This window comes from Cercospora kikuchii (assembly GCF_019650295.1).
Source record: "Cercospora kikuchii DNA, contig_00002, whole genome shotgun sequence".
In the NCBI taxonomy this organism is placed as follows: Eukaryota; Fungi; Ascomycota; class Dothideomycetes; order Mycosphaerellales; family Mycosphaerellaceae; genus Cercospora; species Cercospora kikuchii.
The window spans coordinates 761,340-785,566 of record NW_025408583.1 but is presented as its reverse complement, the minus strand read 5'-3'; the positions used below and the strand labels follow the sequence as shown (position 1 = coordinate 785,566).

General features: G+C 53.6%; 10 protein-coding genes across 10 annotated transcripts; 5 read left to right on the top strand and 5 right to left on the bottom strand.

Moving 5' to 3' along the window:
- Positions 1–271: 271 nt before the first annotated feature.
- CKM354_000253900 (uncharacterized protein) lies at positions 272–1,261 on the top strand (the record flags this gene model as incomplete). The annotated part of the gene is made up of 1 exon (XM_044797700.1): positions 272–1,261. One exon carries the CDS (start codon positions 272–274, stop codon positions 1,259–1,261), a length of 990 nt encoding a protein of 329 aa, XP_044653635.1.
- Positions 1,262–3,006: 1,745 nt separating this feature from the next.
- CKM354_000253800 (uncharacterized protein) lies at positions 3,007–6,341 on the bottom strand (the record flags this gene model as incomplete). Its single annotated transcript, XM_044797699.1, has 3 exons — positions 3,007–6,104; positions 6,157–6,222; positions 6,293–6,341. 3 exons carry the CDS (start codon positions 6,339–6,341, stop codon positions 3,007–3,009), a joined length of 3,213 nt encoding a protein of 1,070 aa, XP_044653634.1.
- Positions 6,342–7,162: 821 nt separating this feature from the next.
- Positions 7,163–7,731, bottom strand: CKM354_000253700 (uncharacterized protein; the record flags this gene model as incomplete). Its single annotated transcript, XM_044797698.1, has 3 exons — positions 7,163–7,231; positions 7,285–7,529; positions 7,584–7,731. 3 exons carry the CDS (start codon positions 7,729–7,731, stop codon positions 7,163–7,165), a joined length of 462 nt encoding a protein of 153 aa, XP_044653633.1.
- Positions 7,732–8,108: 377 nt separating this feature from the next.
- On the top strand, positions 8,109–11,678 carry CKM354_000253600 (uncharacterized protein; the record flags this gene model as incomplete). Its single annotated transcript, XM_044797697.1, has 1 exon — positions 8,109–11,678. The coding sequence occupies one exon, from the start codon at positions 8,109–8,111 to the stop codon at positions 11,676–11,678; it is 3,570 nt and encodes a 1,189-aa protein (XP_044653632.1).
- A 1,119-nt stretch (positions 11,679–12,797) lies between these two features.
- Positions 12,798–13,584, top strand: CKM354_000253500 (uncharacterized protein; the record flags this gene model as incomplete). Its single annotated transcript, XM_044797696.1, has 2 exons — positions 12,798–13,004; positions 13,066–13,584. 2 exons carry the CDS (start codon positions 12,798–12,800, stop codon positions 13,582–13,584), a joined length of 726 nt encoding a protein of 241 aa, XP_044653631.1.
- Positions 13,585–14,163: 579 nt separating this feature from the next.
- CKM354_000253400 (uncharacterized protein) lies at positions 14,164–15,795 on the top strand (the record flags this gene model as incomplete). Its single annotated transcript, XM_044797695.1, has 1 exon — positions 14,164–15,795. One exon carries the CDS (start codon positions 14,164–14,166, stop codon positions 15,793–15,795), a length of 1,632 nt encoding a protein of 543 aa, XP_044653630.1.
- A 121-nt stretch (positions 15,796–15,916) lies between these two features.
- On the bottom strand, positions 15,917–16,944 carry CKM354_000253300 (uncharacterized protein; the record flags this gene model as incomplete). Its single annotated transcript, XM_044797694.1, has 2 exons — positions 15,917–16,798; positions 16,846–16,944. The coding sequence occupies 2 exons, from the start codon at positions 16,942–16,944 to the stop codon at positions 15,917–15,919; spliced, it is 981 nt and encodes a 326-aa protein (XP_044653629.1).
- A 348-nt stretch (positions 16,945–17,292) lies between these two features.
- CKM354_000253200 (uncharacterized protein) lies at positions 17,293–18,476 on the bottom strand (the record flags this gene model as incomplete). The annotated part of the gene is made up of 3 exons (XM_044797693.1): positions 17,293–17,654; positions 17,716–18,274; positions 18,324–18,476. 3 exons carry the CDS (start codon positions 18,474–18,476, stop codon positions 17,293–17,295), a joined length of 1,074 nt encoding a protein of 357 aa, XP_044653628.1.
- A 1,522-nt stretch (positions 18,477–19,998) lies between these two features.
- Positions 19,999–20,739, top strand: CKM354_000253100 (uncharacterized protein; the record flags this gene model as incomplete). Its single annotated transcript, XM_044797692.1, has 1 exon — positions 19,999–20,739. The coding sequence occupies one exon, from the start codon at positions 19,999–20,001 to the stop codon at positions 20,737–20,739; it is 741 nt and encodes a 246-aa protein (XP_044653627.1).
- Positions 20,740–20,900: 161 nt separating this feature from the next.
- Positions 20,901–22,555, bottom strand: CKM354_000253000 (uncharacterized protein; the record flags this gene model as incomplete). The annotated part of the gene is made up of 7 exons (XM_044797691.1): positions 20,901–21,328; positions 21,391–21,573; positions 21,623–21,818; positions 21,872–22,035; positions 22,087–22,106; positions 22,207–22,219; positions 22,270–22,555. The coding sequence occupies 7 exons, from the start codon at positions 22,553–22,555 to the stop codon at positions 20,901–20,903; spliced, it is 1,290 nt and encodes a 429-aa protein (XP_044653626.1).
- Between the last annotated feature and the right edge of the window lie 1,672 nt (positions 22,556–24,227).

Below are 24,227 nucleotides of genomic sequence, written 5' to 3'. Positions count from 1 at the left end.
CCATGTGACGTGCTGCGGGATGCCGGTGCAACGTTCGAATGCAGGAAACACATGTCATTCATACCCTAAGCAACGCTTTTGTCTTCTGCGATATTCAACGGCATCAGCGCAACTGGCACATCCTCGGAATCGTCATTGGTGAACTCACAGATTGACAAGGGTGCCGAGCCCTAAGGCGTCCAACATTGCTTAACGCCCTCATTTACAAACTCCAGCCAGGCCCAGACGATAGGAGTCTCCGAGAACAGTAGGACACAATATGCCTGACAAGATGCCGTTCTATCAAGACTACAGGTTCGCTGCCATTCCAACGGCCATCGGAGCCATATGGGGAGCATATCAGGCTTATCAACTCGCATCATTCATACAGCTGTATTTCCTGCGCAGGAGTACACTGAAGCGATATCTCAAGCTCAGCTCTAGCGGGGTGCCAGCGTGGGCGTTGATCACGGGGGCAACAGATGGCATCGGTCGTGGCTTCGCGGAGGAGCTGTGTCAGCAAGGCTTCAATGTGATCATCCACGGCCGCAACCCAGAGAAGCTCGAAAACGAGAGACAGAAGCTGCTCTCGCGTTGGCCGGAGCGTTCAGTGCGAACATTATGTATCGATGCAGCGAACGAAGACGGCAATGTTGAAGCTCTGGAGAAAGCCGCCGCAGAATACCGATTACTCAACCTCCGCATCCTGGTCAACAACGTCGGCGGAACAGGCAGAATGGTGTCTTCTGTCCCACTCCACCAGCGAACAGCCGAAGAATCGCGCTTCTTCGTCGATATGAACCTTCGTTTCCCGACAGAGATCACCCGGATTCTCCTTCCGCAGCTTCGCGACAACACGCCATCACTCATCTTGAACCTCTCGAGCATGACTGCAAATTTCGGCATACCCTATCTGTCTATATATTCCGCTGCCAAGGGATACAATCAGTCATTCTCTCGATGTCTGACCGCGGAGATGAAAGCAGAAGGGGTTGACGTGGAGGTGATCGGACTTGTGGTTTCCGCTGTGGCAACGGATCATTACACTAGGCCCCAGAGTATGTTTGTGCCCAACTCCAGGAAGTTTGCACAGGCTGCGTTAGGTGTTGTTGGCTGTGGTAGGACGATTGTGGTGCCGTACTGGGGTCATCGAGTACAGAGTTGGTTGCTAGAGCTTATGCCTACCAAGATCAAGGAGAGCTTGATGGTTGATGCGGGAAAGACCGAGAAGAAAAATGAGGAAAGTGGAGCAACTTATGTGAAGGCTCAGAAGAGCGAATAGAGGCAAGAGGCAGTGCACAGATTCAAGTATTCAATTCATCCCCAACCGACCACTGCTATTTTGCCAGATCTCAACCCTCATTAGCTTGGTACCGCTGATGAGGACAGAGAGACTGCAAGGCAAGTGGCTCTCTCTGATCATCGCTCGACTCTCGCTTTACCATATTTCCGGCTCTGTTGGCTCTGTACTGCCGAGAAACTCAGAGAAAGCCAACGTAGCACTCGTCTCTACAAGTCCAACAGTATTCAATCCGCCAGACCTCCAACCCTGTGACCTCTCCCTGGTCGAGGAATTCAGAGACACCAGGTGCGAATTGGTCTGCTCTGGTAAACGGTTGGCGTTCAATCCGCCTCATATCTAAGCACATTGGCACTGTATTGTTTCGAAAATTGGAGACACTGAGCTTACCTGGTCTTCTCTAGCAACCACCCAAAGCTCTTTCCACGGCCTCTATGCTCTCGTTGGCTCTGTGATGCTCGAGGAGCCGGAGAGAGTGGCAATATTCCAGTTTCTCCGGAGATTGAGCAATTATGCATTCTGCTGCCACGTTACCCACGTTGGCTTGGTACATTCCCGCCAACCTGAGAGACAGACCATGAATTGGATGACTCTGGCGATCAATCGGCTTCTGTTTCACTACATTTTTGCTCTTTTTGGCACTGTACTGCTCAGAAAGTCGGAGAGCATAGACGACGATCTGGGCTCTCCGAAATTCCAGCGGTTTCTCATTCTGCTGCTATCCTACCCTTGTTGGCTCTGTGGTTTCCAGAAACCCAGAGATACCGACTGTGAATTGATGAGCTCCGACGAGCAATCGATCTTCCGTCTCACCACGTCTTCAGCCTCGTTCCCTCTGCAGCTCTCATACGACCAGAGAGTCTGGTTCTGAATTTATCGTCTCCAAGCGTCCACATGTCTTCATTTCGCCAGCTGTTCCACTGTCGTTGGCTTTCAAGTGTTCGGTAAAGCAGAGAGACAGTTGCAGAATCGTCGCCTCTGAGGATCGATCAGATCGTGCCTCGTCAGCTTTTCCGCTCTTGTTGGCTCTGAAACGTTCCGATTTCCAGAGAAATGGATTGTGATCACTCATCTCTAATTCTCAATTGATTCTGTTTATTTCAGAATATTTACCCTCGTTGCCTCTCTGGGGTTCAGAAAACCAGAGAGACAGACCATGGATTCCCTCTCTCGAACAATCGCTTGAGTCTCGATCCGCCCCATCTTTACTCTCGTTGGCCCTTGAATGTCTCGGAATCCAGAGCGATACATCAGGAATGGATGCGCTCTGTTAGCCAACATTTTCCAGCTCCAATCCATTTTCACACTCGTTGGCTGCGTGTCGGTGTGAGTTCTGGAGAAAAGAGCTCGAATCGATCTACTCCTTTGCTAGAACGAAACCCAATTCACCAGATCTTTACACTCAGTGCCAGGAAAGCAGATGGGAAATCAGAGAAACAGGCGGTGAATGCCTGCTCTCTGTCAGTCGAGATATTCTGCCTCCACGCCATGTTTACCTCTGTTGCCTGTATATCAGCACGAAAGTCGGAGAGACAGGACTCGAAATGGCAACCTCCATTGATCAAACAACTCACGACTCACCAGATTTCCACTCCGGACGGCAGAGGATCACAAGAAAAAGCAGAGAAACGAAGAATATGTATCCCAACCACCAAGTAAAATTTCCTATAAACGAGCGTTGCTATCCTCACTTTCCCTCCCCAAATGCTTTTTTTTGTGATTTTTATTTATTTGCCCCCCTTCTCCCCATGCTTTCTGCAGGCTCCGCCCAGCCAACGCGCGCACCGCTCGCAGAGGGCGGCACGGCACGACAGAGTCGAGCAGACGACTCCGTGCTGGTGGCAGCACACCACTCCGCACTCCGAGCACTTCATGTGCGCGTCGAAGCGCTCCACGCCCGCCGGAAAGGCCTTTCGGAGCTGATGCTCCGTGTTGCGGGCCTTTTCCACTGCCACACGGACGGCCTCATCACGAGCTTGGCCCATACTCATGATGCCGAGCTGCTCGGTGTAGAAGCAGCACGTCCGGCGGCAGTGGTGGCACGACTTCCCCTCGAAGTTGATGTCGATGGAGGAGAAGGTGTCGTGACTGGCGGCGGGCGGGAGAGTGGCGGAAGTGCCGAAACGGCGGAGTGGTGATGCTTCCGTTGCATCGGAGAAGGAGGGAGAGGCGTCGAGGGGCTCATAGGCGCCGCGGTGGATGCCCTGGCACATGAGATTCTGCGTGTCCCAGGTGTAGCGGTGGTTGGGATGGGGCGGTTCGCCCTCACGCTTGAACTCGAGCAGGGGCAAGCCGAAGCGGCGCCGCATCTCCTGAGCCTCTTGCATTGATGGAGTCTCGTCGAAGTTGGGTTTGTTGGCCAGACTGGGTGTGCGTGGGCCATGCCATGCGGCAGCAACATCTTCCATTTGTGCTTCGACGGGAGACTTGGGGTTTTGAGCGGCACTAGCTTCTGGAGAGTCGAGGCCTTTGCCTGGGCTGATATGCTGGCCATACTTTGGAGGTCGAGGCATCTGAGGAGTGACGTCTGTTGGCGAATCTTCCTCTATCACTCTGCTAAGCGTACTGTATGCAGCTAGACTCGACGGCTTTACCGGCTTGGGCGGCTTGGCCTTGGTAGGGGTTGGTATGTTGGAAGGTCGAGTCTTTCCGATGTGCAGTGGTAGCGAGGATGAGCGTGGACCGAAGTCATCGCCAATTTCGAGACGCAGAGCAGGATGGTTGGTAGACACTGGCACTTTAGATAGCTTCTGTGTGCGGCGAAGTGCTGCTGCTTGGATGCCTTGATCGAACTCCGCTTGCTGTTCATGAGTGTCGAGCTGGGGCGAGAATGCTGAACTGGTCGGATCGCGCTTCACAACAAGCGTACTGTTCTTGCGTGCCACTAGATGCGATGGGAGGGTTCTGGCTTTCTCAAACTTGGCGTGCATTTCTGGAGAGAGTTGAGGTGCTGCAGGAACTTGGTTCAATATGGCTTGGAACTTTCGCTCTTCTTGATCTTCTGCGTCTCGGAACTTTTGTCGCAGATCTGGAGTGGTACCACCGGTCTTTGCGAGTGCAATGAGATCGTCGTCGAGGTCAACTTCATCATCATAAACGGACTCCCAGTCAGATTGATCTTGGTTGGGTGGTGCTATGGGTGCTGGCACGCTGCGTAAGAGGGGTGACATGATATAGTTGCTGGTGTGACCTGGAGTGGGCTGGCGACTGGGTGTGGAGTGCTTGGAGGACCTGCTTTTGGGCACAATGGTTCGCATCGATGATGAGCCCGTTGAGGTGGTGCTTTGCGAAAGGAGTGGAGCCTTGAGAAGCGGCGACGATTCTGTGCGTGCGGTATCTTCAGCCTCTTTCGCAAGATTGGCTTCAATCGCTGCAATGCGCGCGGGATGCTTTGGCGGAATGTGATCAAAGCTGCTGGTCGACGGCGAAGTGATGCCCAGACCTTTGACTTGATAGTGCTCTTCGTCAGGAGTAGACGCCAAGGGTCGGTCAGATAAATCATCACGCGGTTCTTCCTTCTCTTCCCCCTCTTCGTCTTTCTTGACATCGCGTTCAGTAATGATGGGAGTGTTCGGATCTGTCCACAGTGGTGGCTTCGTCGGTGGCGGAGGAGGAGGAGAGAACTGTTCTTTCACCCTGTTGAACAGGCGCTTGATCACCGTCTCCTTCATCTGTGGATCGCGCTTCGAGTCGTGCTTCTCCCACTCTGCGAGTTTCTCGTACACTGAGACACCTTGTAGGTCACTGGACTGCCATCCATCCTTCAGCATCAAGCCATACGTGCTGGTACGGTCGACAAATTGCTCGGCGAGCTTCACCTTGTCCTCGGTGTGTTCTCGCTGGCGCGCCGCAAAACTTTCCATCTCTTGAGAAGTGCCGGCGTGCGGAGCAGGATCTTGGGCTTCTCGCGCGGCCTGTCTCTGCACTTCTTGCCTTAGACCCTCCACATATCTGGCCCACTCACGCGCCTGGCCTTCTGCCTCTCTCATTTCTTGTTCATCGGGCATTCTGCGCTTCTCTGGGACTGGTGGAGCAATGGGAGATTCGATCTCTTGTCCGTTGTCATCAACAGGGTGCCTATCAGCAAGCCAGCGCCCACTACGTTCCCCGTAATACGCGGGAGTGAGAGAGCTGAAATTGCTGACCTCGCTGCTCTTCCCTTTGTCTGGCGCGAGTCGCACTGGGAGTTCAGCGGGATCACCAGCCACAGCGCCTGGGAAGGACTCGGCAGGTATTTGGTTCGTGGAGGCATCTGGAGTGCTTGAGACACGAAGAGGAGTAGGCAAATGTGCCGAGCGACCGAAGGGCGAAACGGTAGCAACACTACTGACCGAGTCTGTCGACATCAAACTTGCCATGCTGTCCTGTCCTTGGATGATGTGCTCTTGCGGCGTCTTGGGAGAGCTCTTCCCGCGCTTCCGAGTAAGGAGTCTTGCCGCAGTGCTTGACGATGGAAGTGGTGGTGCGTCGTTAGTAGTCCCAGAAGAACCCTCGGTCTCCCATGTCTCCGCGCTCGTAGAGCGTCCCAAAGCCGAGCTCGACTTCCTTGATCTAAGACCCAATGTCTGCATGAAACTCTTCTTCTTTCTGACACCCCTGATCTCACCCTCGCCGCCCGCCTGCCGCTGCGCTGATGAAGAAGATGAAGAAGTCGCACTGACACTAACCTGATAACTGCCCCCTGAGTTGTGAATGTCTCGCCAGGTTCTGGCGCTTTCATCGTTACCTGAGGCGGCGGCGACTGTCGAGCTCAAAGCGGCCTCATCTTGCGGCGTTGCCAGAGGCGTCTTGGGAGGCATGTTGGTCGGCGTCGTCGGACAGCGTTCTTCAGCTATTAGCATGTGTCTTTGCAAAGGTTCAGGTCGATCAACACTCACTGCTGTCGCCGCCAAAAAGGCTGCGCCGCTTTTCGTCGTTTTTTGTTGGTGTGCTCTTCTCGCCGTCTGAGAAGGAGGTTAGAGAAAAAGGATGAAGGTAGTGGAAAACGGATGTGAGGTTTCACGTTTCACATACCTTTCACAGCTGTAACAGCGCTCGTTGTCGCCTGCGGTAGCGCGAACATGGTGACAATAGTGCTCCTGATTGGCTCAACCGTTGGTGTGCTGCTGTGTGAGGTTCGCGAATGTGAGCTTTCCGCTGCTGAGGTGGTGGTGCGAGTTTGAGTGAAGGCAAAATCAACGTCAAGACCTCACCAAGTCAGTGCGGAAGTGGGGCCACCTTGGGCGATGCGAGCACAGATGGCAGTGCGTCTTCATATTTCACACGGTGGACACATTTCTTCGACTTCTCGCAAGATGGACGTTCCACGCGCTGAAGCCAGTGGAGGCCGTGAGCAGAATAGCTTCTAAGTGCCGTGCGGTGCCATGTCTACGCGGCGCGATGAGCAGCTAAGGTGTGTAGGCTCGTTGCTACTGCTACGCAGTGCCGGTGGCGCGCGCAAGTGAAGTGAAGCTCAGCAGCTCTGTTGGCTGGACCCCTATCATGCACGATGCTGCGCCACCTACCGTTTGCTGCAGCTCTTCGATTTTTACTGTTCACCAAGAGAAGGAAGTTGCGAGATTGCCCATCGCCGATCAGACGCCGCTGGGCTTCAACATTGGGGTCCTCTGCTTGGCGGTTAGCGATTGAAGTTAGGAGGTGGTGAAGTGTCTTGAAAGCGCTTCGTATTGATGCAGTATCATGAGCCCCTTTCGCCTTATCGCACATGTTGCAAGCACTCTATGCCAGCCGTAGACACGGCCCAATCATGTTCGGTCCTTGAGTTCATACTTCGTGATCATTGCCGTGGAGCAGTACGGACACTGGCAGGCACAGCGCTCTGTCTGGAGTCGACTTCGCTCGTACTCGTACCGGAAATGACATCTCCCGCCCCTTGCCGAGAACTCAAGCTTTGGGCTGCGCATACAACGTCGTCCACTCTCGCGCGGTCTTGATCGCCTCTGGTTGATTCTCCTATATGACAGTCAGCATCCGCATGGAAGCGCAGTGGACGTGCCTTCTCTTACCTTCCACTGCTTGGCGACTGCCTCGTTGAGCGGGTCCTCTGGGTTCGGTGCTCCCAGCAGTGCTTGTATACTCAACAGTATTGTCCTGATCTGGAGCGCGGGACTCCAGTTGTTCTTCAGCACATCAAGGCAGATACGGCCCAGGCGATCGATGTTGGGGTGATAGATGCGCGTGAGGAAGCGTATGCGGGGCGGACACATTGGATAGTCATCGGGCAGGAAGAGTTCGAGTTGGAAGACGCCGCCTGTTCTGTGATCAGCATGTGTCTCCGATTGTGTGAAGCGCAGCCTTTTCCCACCTTCGTAGCAGCTCCCGCCCGGTCCTTCTACGACGACGTCGAAGTATCGCGCATTGTCATCGTGTGGCGTGGCCGAGATGCCTGGGACGGGCTCGTTCTGGAGCCTTTCTGTCTCTTTAATGATTCGCTTCGGAAGAGGGGCAGCCATGACTGCGTGTGGTGGAGGATGGCGGGGTCGTTATGTTTCTCCACTCGAGAAGGTGGAAGTCGTTTCGGAATGCAGGTGGCGCGCCAGGCGCTGTGAGGGTTGCTTGCGTCGATGGACCAAACGGCGTAGGGCGAGTGTGTGGTCAGCAAGCAGTTTGCGAGCAGGCCGCGCGACAACTCTCACCCATCCGTCGTCCGTCGAATGTTCTGTGACGTCCGCGTGTCAGAAGCCGCAGGGAAGGTGAGCCGAGCGGCGATGCTCCGGCTGTCGCGTGTCCCTCGACAACCTCACTTCTGTTCAAGACTGATGAACGAGGCACGCGATCTGGACATGAAATCGCGATGACTGGATATTCGAAATCTCGGTAGCCCATCTTGATGGAGTTTGCCAGTCCACGATGGGCCGCCTACGATGACACCAGCGCTCTGCGGGAGACGAGCTCCTCCGACGCGACATATGCCGTGAGCGCGCAGTATGCAGCCTACGCCAACCGGAGAGGCGTGTTTGCCCGGAAACTCACCACCAACGAGCACTACAAACGTCTCTTCCGCTACGATGACGATCGCCCTTGGTTTCAGCCGCTCCTGGCCTTCTCGTCCATCCGAGGCAAACTCTTGGCCATCGCGACCGGCGTGCAGATTCTCATTTTCGATCTCGACACCAAGAAAGTGAAGAACGTATTGAAGGGCAATGGCAGAATCATCACCTCCCTGGCCTGGGCCGAATCGAAACCCGGGATCCTCGCGACAGGTGCTGTGGATGGCAGCATTTGCGTGTGGTCGCTCAAGCAGTCTGCTCGGCCACTTCATCATGCTCGAACCTTGCATAGCGCATGCACCCACGTCGCTTTCCACCCCAAGAATCACGAGCTGATCGCCAGTTGCCACAAGGGCCGCGTGTCGGTCTGGACACTCCCATCAACCACGCCGTTTCTCGTTAGCAAATCGAAAGATACTGACATTAGTGCTCTGCGTTGGTTTGCCACAGATCCCTCCCGCGTGCTGGGAATCTCTACGACTGGCTCGGTGTCCATCTATGACGTGAAACGGGCACTTCTGAACTTCGAAAAAACTCCACGTCGTGGAGCTGGCGATGGCACAAACGAAGACGGCCTCTTCAGAAGTTTTGAAGATGTCAAGTACACGCCAGCCTCAACATTCGAACTCGGCCTGAAAATCAGCCAGGCTACCCTCATCGGACGCAATGGCCTCATTGTACTTCCACGATATGGCCATATACTCTACTTCATTACATTTTTCGCCGACAAAGATGAAGCCACTGAACTGTGGAGACTGCGACTGGATGATCTCATTGATTGCTTCTCACTCCGCGTTCGCGAGAGCAGTGTGCAAATTGTAGCTTGCATAGGGGTCGAAACGCAGACTTATGATGTTCCGGTTGCGGTGTTGCACGGCATGGGCTGGGACCAGTCCACCCACAATGATCAGTTGACAAACTACAACAAGGGCAGCTTCGACCGCGCAGAAACCCGATCTCGAACTATGCGGCCTGAACAGATTGCATTCGATCGTCTTAGTCACTCACCACCGCCCAGGAAGCCTTCAGTGCATGACCGCTTCCGACGTCCGCACTTTGCACCCGAAGGACGCGAGGTCTCGCCATCAACAAGGAAGACGAGGACAACCCTCCAGTACTCACCACTACCATCGATGACTTCGAGCCTAGAACTGCCCAAACCTAGCGTAGATACGGATGAGCAAGACTCGCCAATGCCATTTCTCTCGCCCAGCATCCCTGCTAGACGTACCTCCACCGGTCATGCCATTACACCTTTGGACGAGTCCATTCGCCTTCCGCCGCGTGCATCTTTCGACTCCATAACATCTACTGCCGGCCACGACAGCGACTCCGACGATGAAACTTTTGCCGAGCACATGCAGGGCAGTGGCTCATTTCTGCCTGGTGGTGTGAATGTCCCTCTGCCTCGCACCTGCGGTGCTTGCTTTGGTCCTAGCGGTCAGCTACTCATGTTCTTCCCAACTCGCGTGCAACCAACATCAGCAGACGAAGGGAACGACTTGGAGGAATTTGGAACTCGTGGAAGACAGGACTCAGAAGTCACCCGGCTGTTTCCTACCTTCGGCAATCTTTCCACGTTCTACCGCGCCGACGTGGCGGTCGACTCCGACGGGAGCGTTTCACCCCACAAGCAAGTGCGTACCGGGCCACGCCTCTCAATGCCAACATCGTCGTTTGGAGACACACGCTGGGCTGTCAAGGTCTCGCCAGTGAAAACCACCAACAGTGGTCTTCCGGTAGAGCAAAGAATCAAAGTTTCGGTGCATGAGGTCAAGTCATTACAGTCTTCACAGCGATTGGCGTATGACTATCGCATCCTGCCGGAGGACGGCGAGTCGGCCTCTGCACTGTGCTACGAGAACGCAGAGTTCGCGATTGGTGCGAGTATGGATGAGGCAGCAGAGATGTGGCGTGCATTGGCCATTCTCCTTGAGCAGAGAATTTGCAGCAGCTCCGACTTGGCATTGCGTGAACATGAAGCCGCGATCAATCTACAGAATCAGCGGCCTGCCTTATCACGCAACTTGTCGCTGGCTTCCGACTATGCCGAAAATACTGTCGAGCCTGACACCATCAAGCTGCACTGGCTGCAACACCCCATGGGAAAGACCTGGGCCGTCGACCGAATCCTCCGCTGGGCTGAGAGGCAGGCTGACGTTCAACTACTCGCCTGCGTCTCATCGCTCTTGATCAAGGTATCCGAGGTCATACGCTCTGAACACACTGGAAGAAAGAGCGCATCTCTCACACAGCACGAATCATACGCAGGCTTCAATGGACTTCCTGGCGGCAAGATGGCTCTGAACATTCCACTCCTCCGAACAGGGACCGAATTAACGGAAGCCAGTCTGTTGGATGAATCTCCGGACAAGCCATACAGCTCGCGCACTTCCTCTCGCGATCCTTCTTTGCCGACGACGCCATATCTGGAGTCATCAGCAAGTACCCCTCCACTTGCATTGCCATATTTCAACAGGCATAGCACGCGAGTGTCTGCATCAGGATCCGCAAGTCCCGAAACTCATCGAGGAAGTATCAGCGCAGCAGCTAAATACTATGCGCAGACCCTTTCAGATAAATTGGCTGGGTACAGTACGTCACCGCCTGCTCGGAAATTGGGCACTAGTCCGGGGAATGAGCTCTCGACAAGTTTGCCCACTGCAACAGGGAGCTGGAGTAAGTCCGTCTCGTTTGCTGCAGCTTCGGACGCAGCTCGTGATGGTCGTCACAGCTTGAGTCTCACGCGGGACGAAGAAGCATACGATAGCGATCGCACCATCGACGAGCTGAGTCTGCCTCGCACTCCAAATCCAGGTGCTGGAGTCACAGTTCGTGAACTCAATGGCCAGAGCTTTTGGAACGATCCTTTCGCGTCACCGGGTCCGCCGTCCCTCATGCCAAATCACTTTGCGACGAAGTGCAATATCTGGCGCAGCCATTATGCTGAACAGCTCCGATCATGGGATCTCATAATCGAAGCAGCCGAGCTGGAAAATGTATCCGATCTTGCTGGTGCAAAGCGTTCCGCACCTAAACCTCCAGCTGGCGACAAAGTGCTTCCGCAGCTTGACGCGCATTGTCGTGGTGCGACATGCTCCATATGCTTTTGCGCGATCAAAGCTGCCAAACAGCTTTGTCCAGCTTGTTTACACACTACCCATCCATGGTGCCTCGAGGACTTGCTGGCGCATCTCGATGCGGACGAGGCGGCTTTCACGTGTCCCACAGGATGTGGGTGTCAATGTCTCGAGCAGGCCGATGTACACTTTGTGCTGGAGGACGGGCTCATTGTCGAAGAGCGAGAAGAATCTCTCGCGGATTCGGGCTTGAGAGCCCAGTTTGCGAAGAAGAGAAGTCTGACTGATCCTAGACTTTTGCGTGAGAGGTTAGAAGGCAATTCCTGGTGATTGCTTCTTCTGCAAATGCAGCAAATGGGATCTCAAGCCATTGACTCAAATCCGACCGTTATCGCTTTGACCAACAGCACTTCTTTTGCGACGTTTTGCAGGCCGTTGCCACGTTCTGTCCAATTTGAGATCTGACCACATGACGAACGTCGTTGACGGGACGTCTTGGCCATTGCGCCGCTCCAATTTCCTGCAATGGTCGATGCTATGAGACCCTAGAGGTACATACTTGCCTCGAGCTCGCTTTCTCTGGTACGCGTTTCTCTTCGTACGCGTTTGCGTGTTGGAGCGTGGTGAGAAGCTCAACCTCGCCGTTTTCTACAGCAAGATCTGCCCTGCAGAATATTCTCAACGAGTTTGCACATCGCATCACTGCGACAAAATTCTGCAGTCCTTGCTAGAACATGTCGGCTCGGTTACAAAGTAGATGGCTGAAGGATTGATGAAAGCGGCAACTTCCATATGCCACACCGCGGTAGGCTGACGATGGGATCTGTAAAGAGCTGGAGCACCGTGCCAAGCAACATCGATCTCAATTATTGTCCCGCTTCTGAATGCAGGAACGGTGCCACCGAGCCAGGTACAGCATCTGGATCTTCGACTTGGTACAGTCACAAGACAGTCGAGCAAAATTGGCCGCGGGCGGACTGGAACACTCCTACTTTGAGTCTCAGCCCGAGTGCCACACGGAGCGACCCAGCCAATGATTGGCACTAACGATCACGTGGGTGGGTCTAGACATCCTCCAGAAGTGGTATAGACCCACTTCTAGCTTTCTCAAGTCAAGCATGCTCCGCAAATTGCTTTCTTGGCCATGGTCCTCCATGCGGGGAGCTTATTCGACTAAGCCTTTTGTGGCATTTTGCAACTTCATCAGGTCCGCGCATGGTGCAATCGAGCACATGGAAGACTGGCCGAGGTCGCCTCAGCCAAGAATGAGGCTTCTGTCGTTACGTGGACGCGATCGTAGAGGAATCTTGGACGTGACCATATATGTAGCACGGTACTTACGCGTTGATTGTCTTCGATCTAAGTGGACAAGACACTCATCCACTCGCCAAAGGACATTCGCTCAACCCCTACCTTCAGCATCACCTTCACTTAACCACATCAGACACCATGAAGTTCACCGCAGCAATCTTCGCCGTTGGCGCCCTCGCCGCTGTCCGCCGCCAGGCTGGTGGTCTTTCGGAGAACATCCAGGCTATTACCACTGCCACCAACTCCGTCACCACCGCCCTCGAGGCCTACACTGGTGATATCCAGCAAGCTCTGGCCGTGAACGGCGCCACTGGCGAGGTCTTGACTGCCATCCAGGCCGCACAGGTAAGCACGCTGTTTCGCCACTCCTTTGCTTTCATTCCATGAGACTAACTCACTCCTGTAGACCACTGTCGATGGCACCCAGGCAATTGACGGCGACACTGCCCTCTCCCTCGTCGGCCCAATCGGCGACCTCAACACCGCTGTTGAGTCCTCCATCAGCGCCTTGATTGAGAAGCAGCCAGTCTTCTCCGCCAACGGTCTCACCGAAGCAGTCCTCACTTCCCTCCGCACCCAACAAGAGGCTAGCACTGCCCTCACCGACGCCATCGTCAGCAAGCTCCCAGAGGGTCTCCAAGATGCCGGTCGCCAGGCTTCCCAGGCTGCTGCCGACGCCCTCGCACGCGGTATCGCCGCTTACGAGGGTGGTGCTACTGGCGGTGATGATGACAACGCTACTGCCAGCGCCACCACTGCCGCCGCCACTGGCTCTGTCACCACCCAGGCCGCCATGCCAACTATGGCCGCTGGCAACAACACCACTGCTACTTCTTCCATGCCAATGCAGTACACCGGTGCTGCTGCCCACCAGGTCGTCGGCCTCGGTGCCTTGGCCATGGGTGCTCTTGTCGCTGCTTTGTAAGCGTGTGACTTGGAGTGTTGACGAGAGAGACGGGAGATGTAATGTGAACATGAGAGACACAAAAGTCTTGTTCGGATATGAGCAATGATATCAATGAGCCGCTGCTGCGTTGGTGCTGAGCACCGTTCGTGAGCTAATGTACATATTAATCCTAGATGAGACAAGAAGATATGAGAATATCTTTGTCAGATCATTGATGTTTGCCACATGCGTGATGTGTTTTGATTGCTTTCGGTGTTCAAGTATTCGTTCAAGACTGCCTCTTTTCCAGGCAACTCCTAGAACGCTACCTCCATTCGCGTTCAGGCACCGCGGAAGGTGCTCTTCTGGAGGGCGTCGCGAATACTACCACACCGTACAGCACTATACACGATGCCAACCTCGACATTGACCGCCAGGCTCAGCAGCAGATGGGCCAAACCCTTGTCAGTCCACTTACTCGCTGACTAAACATGCAGGGAGCATGTGCTTTGGCCTCCATCTCAGAAGATCCATGGCATGCTGCGCTTTCCAATCGACACACAATTGGCTAATTGGCTGCAGTTATGGGTCTGAGATAGTGAATGAGCAACGTGGTGAATGACACTGTTCTTCGGCCAGTTGCTTGGCAGCTGCTCCTCATTCACTTTGTCCTCACTGGTAGCTACCATACTTAAACACCCAACTTTCTTCGAGCTTCGTTCCAAACTTCAGGATCTCTTCGACACGAAACCTTCTCAAGCCGCGCGTCGCAACCCGCCCGTCTCCCTTCAAACATTCGCGAACATGTCGACCGCACCAGCTGCAGCCAGCACTGGGCAAACTGCCGCTCCACCGGGGCCGTCCACAGACTTGACGAGCCTACCAATCGAACTTCTCCAAGAGATTGCTAAGCACACAGGTAGCGACATCCTCTCCCTCCGTGCAGTATGTCACGATATCCACGACAAAGTGGACGACGTTTTCGCCAGAGTATACTTCAGCACTCGAGTCCATCTCACGACTCGACACTCGCTGGAGGCGCTAGCCGAGATTGTGAAAGTATCACGTTTTCGCAAAGTCCTGAAGGAAGTCGAGTTCGAGATTGTGAGTTCATGGAGGATTGAGAGAAACTTTTACGAGTACCCTCTCGAGCCCAAAATGAAGATCCTGGCCGAACTTGAGGTGGGAAAATTCGTTTACCAAAATTGGACGACGCAGGAGCTTGACTCTATTGACATCGAGAAGTCTCTTGCCGGCATCTTCTTGGACCTTGCTCAGCACAAAGTGGTGCCAGTCGTCACCATCACTCTTCCAATGAACCGAAGACACTTCACGGGCTTTGGCTCTCGCTGGCTTGTGCGAAACATGTTCCCCGGCAGTGACGAGTGCCCAGAAAAGGACGTGTACGTGTTCAAGCATTGCACACACATAATTTATGAGCGCGGACGCCGCCTACACGAGCAGAAACAGGCCATAGCAGCCGTACTGGAAACCGCCACAGCATCTCAGCTTGACCTGAAGTCGCTGATTCTCAACGGTGGAGCAGATTTTCGTAACACCGATCCTACCGGAACCGGACCATTATGCGACAGTCCCGGCGTCACTCAAGTCTTCTCCAACCTCAGAGCCTTGACAGTGGACCTCTCCATAGTCATCGCTGGTGACTTGCTCGAAATCCTGAAATCATGTCAGCGACTCGAAGAAATCAACATGGTCTTGTTGGGCGACTTGTTCCTAGACGACGAGGTGTTGCAACATGTCGCGAATGCTTTGCCGTGGGCCACCACTCTCAAAAACGTCACTATCGCCCATGCGACGTTCGGATCTGCTAGGGACATCATCGATTTCCTTCGGAAGCATGAGAAGGTGTTGCAAAAATTGGTCTTGTCACGTATCAGTATCGAGGGTAGAGGCGGGTGGCAAGTGCTGTTTGCGGAATTGTCGAACTTCCTTCAGCTTGCAGGGATTGACATCTATATGGCGATGGGTGACAAAGTCTACTGGCGTCCGGAAGAGATCATGGAGCACCAAGAGGTGCGTGGTAGCTGTATCAACCGAGCGATTTTGTGCGACAGGAAGAATAAGTTGGCCGCAGCCAACTATCGGATTTGCGGAATGGATGCTGTGAAGCAGGAGCTGGAAGAGCTGGCATCCACCTCTCCAGTGTTCGAGAGATGTTGGGAGAAACCAGGAGCGGACGGATCCCCAGAATTTGTGTTCGATCCGCTCGAAGAAGTGTTGATAGAATGAGCTTACCCGGGAAGGCGTCTAGGGGGCGGATGGAGTGAGTGTTTTTCAGCTCTGCAAGACCTGCACATATTAGCTATGCGTCTTTCTCTTCTACTCCAATACTGAGAACGACTCTCGACTCTCATAGCTTCTCCTTCAAGATCCCCTCCTTAAGCACATAGTACGTCTCCTGCGTACAAGTCGCAATCAACTCTCCTTCACCTTTGCTATCAAATATCCTCGTTTCCACAAACCCTCTCCTCCTACCACTCCAAGGACTTCTCGCCTCAATATACTTCAGCTCATCAGCTCGGAATCCTTCATGCCGATGGAAGTAAATCGAATGATTCAAACTCGTATAACGATCAAAATCAGGCGTCCTCGGTGTCCGGTGCACATCTCCCAACGCTGATTGGCCTAATTGCAAATGGTGCACAATCGCAGGACAGTTGAGCACATGAAAGTCCGAAAGCGCTATAATTCCCAGCGCATGCATCCGCTTGTCAGATGCCTGTACTTCGGGGAAGACCTTAGCAGCGAAAGTATGTACGAGATGCTCTGGTAACGATTTCTCTGGATCATAGCCCAACCTGTCGTTCGTGAGGGAAAGCCTTTGATACCGCAGCCAAGGTCCGTCATCGTCACGCCCCTCATCAAGGTCATCTAGTGTGATATCTGATATCTTATCAGACGTCGCGCGTTGAGGAGAATGAGATATGCTCGGTCCACCGAAAGATGCAGCGCGGACGAACGAGCAAGTGACATGTGAAATGGTCCTGCCGGCTTGCGTGGTGGTGATGAGCCTTGTGGCAAATCGACCTCCGTCGTTGAGACGTTGTACTTGTAGCTGCATGGGTGCTTTCGGTGATGGCCCGGCGAGGAATTGGATCTGAAGCATGTCGATGGCGAAGTCAGAGGTCAAGGTGTTGTAGGCTGCGTTCGTAGCTAATGCAGCAAGGATCCCGCCCGGTACGACTTGAGAGCCCGGCCATGTCCATGGAAGTTGTTTATTTTGGTATGTGTCCTATTGAGAATGAGTACGTCGTTGGCTAATACAAATGCGATACTGACTGTTCCGATCTGTTCCAGCTCCAGGCCTTGTTCAAGTCCCACCTTTGGTGGCGTGGACCTGAAGACTCTGCCTGCAGATGCTTTCACGCCGCCGCTCATGGTTTCGGCACTCTCAATGTCCTTGTATGTTCGATGTTGTGAGCGGCTCGGTGTTGGTGTCACTCAATGCAAGTCAAGGGCTCTAGAAGCTGAGCGCGTCTTGGTGGCCCCGTCGTCGCTGCCTCGGCACATCGGTTGGACACCTCTCACCTTGCGAAACATCTCCCCGGACGATCATTTGCGTGGAAATCACATAGAATATTGAATGCGATGTGTACAAACTCTGAAATCATGCAGTGTTCACTTCGGTTGACTGGGGTCGGCTCGGTTGCACTGCGGCAGTCCCCAAAATGGAAAGAGCTACTCATATTCAATGTACATATTTACAGTAATTTAAACTCGAGCTCCTTAGATCAAATATCTTCCGATTCTGTTGTTCACCAGCTCTGAGAACCAAATCGCATTCTGTGCTGCGTTCCAGTGCGATGCAATATTACCAGCTGGAGGAAGGTCTGGCAAAAGTCCTGGGAGCAGGCTAACATCGTTGTCTGGCTGCTTGATCTCGGTGAACTTGCCTGTCGATGGAGTGACATAGTTCAAGCTGTTGCTGAGAAGTGTAGAGAACCAGATGTTGCCTTTGCCGTCAACGGTGTTCTCGATCGGGGTGGCACCCGGCTGTGGGATTCGGTACGCCTTGGATTGTTTCGTCTCCATATCGAAGCGTCCGATAGCGTTGCCGGCGATGGATGTAAACCATAGGTACCTATTTTCTGCTGTGCGTTAGCAACTCTGATGCTAGCCAATTTGCCGAGACACTCCGAGTAAGCTTACCTGTTTCCGCGCGCATGACAGAGGGCGTGAGAAGGCTGGGCAACAACGGCCACTCGTCAATCTTGCCAGTCTTCACATCCAGACGAGCCATCTTATTCGCAAGCATCTCTACGAACCACAGATTGCCATCTCGCTTCGCAACGATCATGCCCAAAGGTCCAGCCAAAGGTGTAGGAACCTGCCATGTTTGGATCTCATTTGTCTCGTAGTCGATCAGATTGATGACATTTCCGGTCGTCTGCGAGAAAAACATGCCCGTCTCGCCTGGCCAAGCGTCGTTGAAGGGTTGAAGATTGCCGAGAGGGTTGCCAGTCTCGAGAATTGTGACGTTGCCATTGGATGGGTCGAGGATGGCAAACTCGTTTCGCACACCAGTGGCAGCGTATATCTTTCCATTCTTTCCTGGCTGCACGACGCAAGACAGTGCAACGCGGCCTTGAAGGTCTGATGGCAGTACTGAGTTCCCTAGAATGGGAAGCTTGTATGGGATATCAAACTCTCTGAGGTCGCCAGTGTTTGGGTTGATCTGGACGATCTTGTTCGACGTGAAGGTATCCGCCTGGTGAATATGAGCTTCTGCTGCCGCAGCAATGTTCATGCCAACGTACGTAGATGAAGCCATCGTTGCCGGTGGTGATATCGCAAGGAGACGCGAGAGGCGTCTTCAGAGGATAGAATGTGAATTTGGACGCTTGTCGTTCTGCTGGAGCAGCATATGCGGCCGAGGCCAACAGAGCTGTGCCTGCGATCTTGGAATACATGTTTGTAGCACGTCCTTAGTAAAGCAGACGATGAGATGAAGTCGACCTGAAGAGAATTTTGAGCTGCGCTGGCACGACGATCTGTCGCGAAGGGATCTTCATCTTATGTATAGAGAAAACGCCTCAATGAACGAACGGCTCGCATAGAAGCCGGCCAATGCGGCAAAAGCATTCGCCTAGGCTGACTATAGCGCAGCTTGTAGGTGCCGATCCTGCTTGTTTGAGCTTCAAGTTCACGGCAATGCAAATCACTGACACTTTCGGCGAACAAGGAGCACGCGGCGACTGTGACAGCAAAGCGCCACTTACACAGCTTGGAAATAATGTGCAGTTGACAATCAATCGTGGTCACTCAAGGACCGGTACCTCCATCGCGATCGCGTACGCCCTGTGTGGTGGTCCTGGGGAATGCGCCAACATCGCCGTCGCTCTGGGCTTCTAGTCATCCCAACAGTTCAGGCGAGGCGAGGACCAGAGATTGGCTCTCTCGTGTTTGTAATTGCGGCATCGTCGAACGCCGTTGCGGTGGTAGTGCGGAGAAGCGCCAACGCCCTGCAGATCTCATGCTGGGGAATCTGGGATGACGTTCGACCAGTGAGGATTCGCAGCGCCAAAGTAACGCCACGAGGCGCTGATCTGAGTACCTTGACTGTGTTGAGTCCTTGACGAGATGCTTTGCTGTGAGAATCGTTTCGCCATGTCCTGCAACTTGGAAGAAGCAACTGACTGATTGTTATAATAATCAACGCTGCTAACACATCCCAAGATCACGACAAGGAACCAAAGACTGATCCCAAGAGTCTTGCGATGGTCGCCGCCGTGCTTAGTGTAAGCTTAAAGGACGCCTCTTATGCTTGGTGGAGTGGCGTTTGGAGCTGCGGTTCTTGCGGTACTTTTCGGCAAGCTCCAGATTCGGAAGCGCGTCGAGACTGTCACCTTGACATTTGGAAAAGCGCTCTGCCTTGAACGACGTCTGGACAACAGTCCGATGCGAGTATACGAGGCCTGGATGAAGCTGCCAGAGCCCACTCACGAAAGCGCGACATGGCTCATGGAAGGAAAAGCTCCGGCCGACTGAGTCCAATCTTGTGTCAAACCGCAAGCCTTTCTACTGCTCGCGCATACTCCGTGTTTTCCGACGGGGCTGAGACGAGAGTGCTGGTTTTGTTGATGAACGAGCGGATGTTGTCTTTGGGAGGAGAGTCAAGCATATTGGCAATCCCAGCCTTCCTCTCGGCCGAGCCAATGCCATCCCGGACATAGACGACATCCGCACTTCACTTGCTTACAATCACCATGGCCGACGTCTTCGCGCGATGCACATAAGCCGTGAGGCCTTCCGGGTCCGGTGTAGCGACTCTTCGGCGATATAGAGTCGTCTAGGCAGTCGTTCCCATAAGGCAGTATAGACTTCACTGATATATCAAGGTAGGCCTGTTCCAGACATCAACCGCAGCTGACGGCAGAAGCGACCACGAAACACCTCGAATTATCCCAGACGACCTCAATTCTACCTCGTAAAATGGAAGTAAAGATGCCCAGCTCGCAAGCAGACGCCAGTCCCGAGCTGCTGGAGGAGTACCAACAATGGCTCGCTCTCGGCGAAGGAGGAATCGCATACAACTGGGAGGGCTTCATGATCTGCAAGCACTTCGAGAAGACCATGGCACGAGACGACACCACCGATATCTCACTCTACGACTCTCCGGAGGTGCACGCACCAGGCTGGGAGGAGTCGGCAGGAACACATCGCGAAGCAGCACAAACTTCATTCCTATCGCGCCCACTGCCTGAACGAGACTCTCCACGAGCAAGAGCAAAGCCATTCATATTTCCACAACGTGAAAGAAATGAGAAAGAGCCGCAAGATGAACAAATCAGAGCCGCATACCAATCCGCTGTCTCTCGCCTCAGCGAAGTAAACGACGACCTACATTGGAAAACGTCTGTCCTCGAAAGACACGGACCTGCGCTGTTCTTACAAGACAGGCTCCTCCCCGTAACCCCATTGGCGAAACCCACGCAGGGCGAGATATGCCACATTCACAGATCGGACCTCTCTGCTCATGTTACGTTGAGCTTTCCAGATGCAAAAGAGGTGTTGCAGAAAGGCTGGGGAGAGAGGCACAGACTTAGTGGGACAGAGAGGTTGCATTTGGGCTACACAATGCTTTGCGTGCCGAGGAGCGTATCAGAGGTGGACGTCTTTGTGAGCGTACTACAGGCAGGCATCGATTACATGAAGAGCAACAAGTACAAGTGAGTGTGTTCGGAGAATGTGAGAGCAAGACTTCATTGGATATATGGCAGATCAAGTATCACTGAATCAACATCTCCACAACCAGGCTCCCATCTGAGCACCCACCATTGAAACCCCCCTTCTATTTGCGACGCCAGTGCGCGCCGAGCGTACATCCATTTCCCCTACCTCGTCTGGATAGCACCTGGAGCCACAGGCCCAGTCGGGCCACCATAGAAGGAGAAACCCGGGCAGGCAGCCAAAGCACTCTGGTTAACACTTCCAATACTCTGACAATTCAGAGGGCCAGTGACGGCATTGAGTGCACTGAACAGTGGTGCGACCCTGGAGTCCGAAGCCGGCAGTCCAGTGAGAAGAGGAATCTGAGCCTTGGTGAACTCACTCGCGAAGCAGATTGGGTTAGCGGCAACTTGCTGGGCTGTGTAAGCGCCACCAGAAAGCTGGGCGGGATCGAGAGGCGAGAAGGTGTTCACTGCTCCCTTGTTGCATCCAACCTGAAGAACCTCTGGAACAGTCTGGGCGAAGTAGAGGATGTCGGACTCGAAGTATGGAACAGAGTATTCATCAGAAGGGTTGCGCTTGTACCAATTGTCTGTGATTGACTCTTGTCAGCGATCGCATTCGCTGAGATTCTTCGTTCACATCTCCACTTACTTGGAATGCGCTCATTTCCTGGAACCCATCGAAGATTGTTATCAGGTCCTTGAATGGACATAAAGCTCTTGAGCACCTCTCTGTTCAGCACGCCAGACGGGAACTCGGCCGACTTGTTCGACATGAACCGGTAGATGAAGGTAAAAGCGGCCTGGGAGACCTCGATGCCACCGAAGGGCAAATCTTACACATGGTCAGTGACGAATATTACTCAGATGACATCCGTACTTACAAGCGAAGTATGGGTTCTTATTGATCGATTCCTGATACCGATCCTTTCGGAACGCGCGAAGGACCTCCAAGTTGTAATTGGCGCTCGCACCGCTTTGTCGGTTGTAGAGGTTCCTGAACTGGGACAGGATGAGCTCGCCGTTGCTACCGTACTGGTTCAGATCGGCTCTGCATGGGGACGAGTCTGTCTCGTAGTTCTGGAAGTGGTCAGCCCTATCAACGGGAGGAGATCAGTCTGATGGAGACGAACATTGTGGCTGCCACTGATTCCAGTCCTTGGACGGCCGCCAATAGACCAGTGGGTTCCGTTACCATCGACGATAGCACCGTATCTCGCGAGGAAGCCACCAAGGTCAGGCGCCATGCCGAAGACTCGTCGCGTGCCCTCAGTGAATTGCTCAATGGAGGCAATTCCTGTGGTGCGCTGTTAGATGCTGCGAAGGCTCGCGTCTGAAGCTTACTCACCATTACGTGGCAGATATCCACTGGAAGTGGTGTACCAGGTCAGCACAAGTCACAAGCAATGGCAGTCGACTCTCGTAATCGACTAGCGAGAAGAGAGTGCTCTTTTGAGGTCTGACTTACTGATTTGCCATTGCTACAAAAGACGTTAGCTTGCTTTCGCAAACCATGTTCGCTGCGACATACCATTCAATCCTGGACATGGCCCTCTTTGATCACCATTGCCTGGCGCAATAAATCGATTGGCTCCGGTGTTGGGCACAAGCTGCTGCTGGGCATTGAATGGTGGAGGCACCAAGGGCAAGGCACCAGCACCCTGAGGAGCAGCCCGGTTCTGCCTCGCATCGATGCCACGAGCGTGGAAGTCCTTGAAAGCGTTCGCAGTCAAAGGGCTGAGCAGATCGTCCATGTTTGGCACTGCTGCCGACATGGCAGTGCCTGCCAAAAGGCTTGAAAGAAGGGCGAACTTCATACTGGCTATACTGCCAATAACCTGATCAAGAAATTGTGCCTGAAGATTCAATGAAGATCGAAATGGGCTGGGAGAGGAAGGACGGGACTCATATAGCGCCCTGCGCGCTGAGCATACCTTTTTGCGATCGCCGTATCACCATGCTTTCGCGCTCATCAATAGTACCTCCAGCAGCTCGACCTACCGCATTCGCGTTGCGTATCACACTTCTCCTGTGTATTTAGCGCAGCCGACCAATCACTGCATTAGTGATTTGCTCTGGGTGCTGAGCAAGCCCTATCAACGAAGCTCCAGGCACGCAGGCACGTGTCAGCGGCGTGTAAGGAGGCTTCGAGATGTCAGGCGGGGCGCATTATTCGAGGCGCGGAATATGCCTTGTGGGTCCAAAACCTGATGGAATGGCTTCAGAGACTGCGGAGGTGGCTGTTCTGGCTGGATTCTTCGCTCTGATTACTCCTCACAATTGGAGAGAAGCTGGAGAGTCCCGCCTTGGATGTTTCTTGTTCTAGGCCAAGCGGACGCCAAACTGGAGATTCTAGACGGGCGAGGCGGCATCGCTGCAGAGGACGGCATGGCTTCGACGGAACTTGCCATCGAGAGGGGCCCGCTGTTAAGCCTTTCCACGTTTTTCGGGGAGCCTCAAGCCATGATCGTCAATCCTTTCTGCTACTGCAATTATGTTGTTAGAACTGATTGTGGACAGGCCAATGTTTCCAAGATTCACGTATGTTCGCATGAAGAAGTAAGGTCGCGACTGCTGGCAGCAGGCTTTTGAGATCGCATGACAAGAGTCGCGACTTCTCCATTAGCGTGGTCGAAGAGACCGTCTTACGAAAGGCCCAATCACCGGCGTGCGCGTGCAGCCACGCTAAAAAGTAGTCGCTGTGGCTCGTGGAAAAGCAGCTTCAGGGCTTCAGATCTCGAACTGCTCCATCAGCAGGCGCACAGTCGTACAGATCGAGACAGAAGCGAGAGTCGCGTCAGCTGATGATGAGTACGATCCTGTCGAGCTGGACTGTTGTAGGCAAAGGAGCCGGCCACGCACGAGGGCGAAGTTTGGTGAAGTGGTCGCGTTCGAGTGGACAAGAACCACACGGACTGCCATGCGTGTGGCGCGTGTCGATCTTTTGTTGGCATCCTTGTGCCATGCCGAGTTGGTCCAGAAATGGTGTAGAGATCAGCGCAAAAGCTGTACCTCCTAGCAGTCACTAGAAGCTGCTGATGATGAGCCGAGGCGCCGACGACTCCATTATGCTGCCGCAGATGCGATGGCGTGATCAAGAGATCTTTGAACGATGGCCTTCTAATCTGGGAAATTAGTTGAGTTCTCGAGCTGGGCCGAGACTATCAAGAATGTGGTAGCGGTGTGGGGAGAGATAGAGGACTGAAGTGGGAGGTAAGAGCGATGGAGGACGGCGCTTGGCGTTGTCATGTTTCCATACTATAGCTGGATCTTCGCACTGGCAGAGAGCCATCAATATCGACATCTTGGAACTCCTCTCATGCTCGTCACTGCAAAGCATCCAGTTTCGAAGAAGGACGAACATCTAGGACTACGATTGTCGGATTCGGCAATGGAGGCTTTGGGCTGAGTGTGAGGGCAGGAGAGTCGAAACTGGCATATGAAGAATCATTCTTGATGCACATACCCGCTAATTACCATCATGGGCTT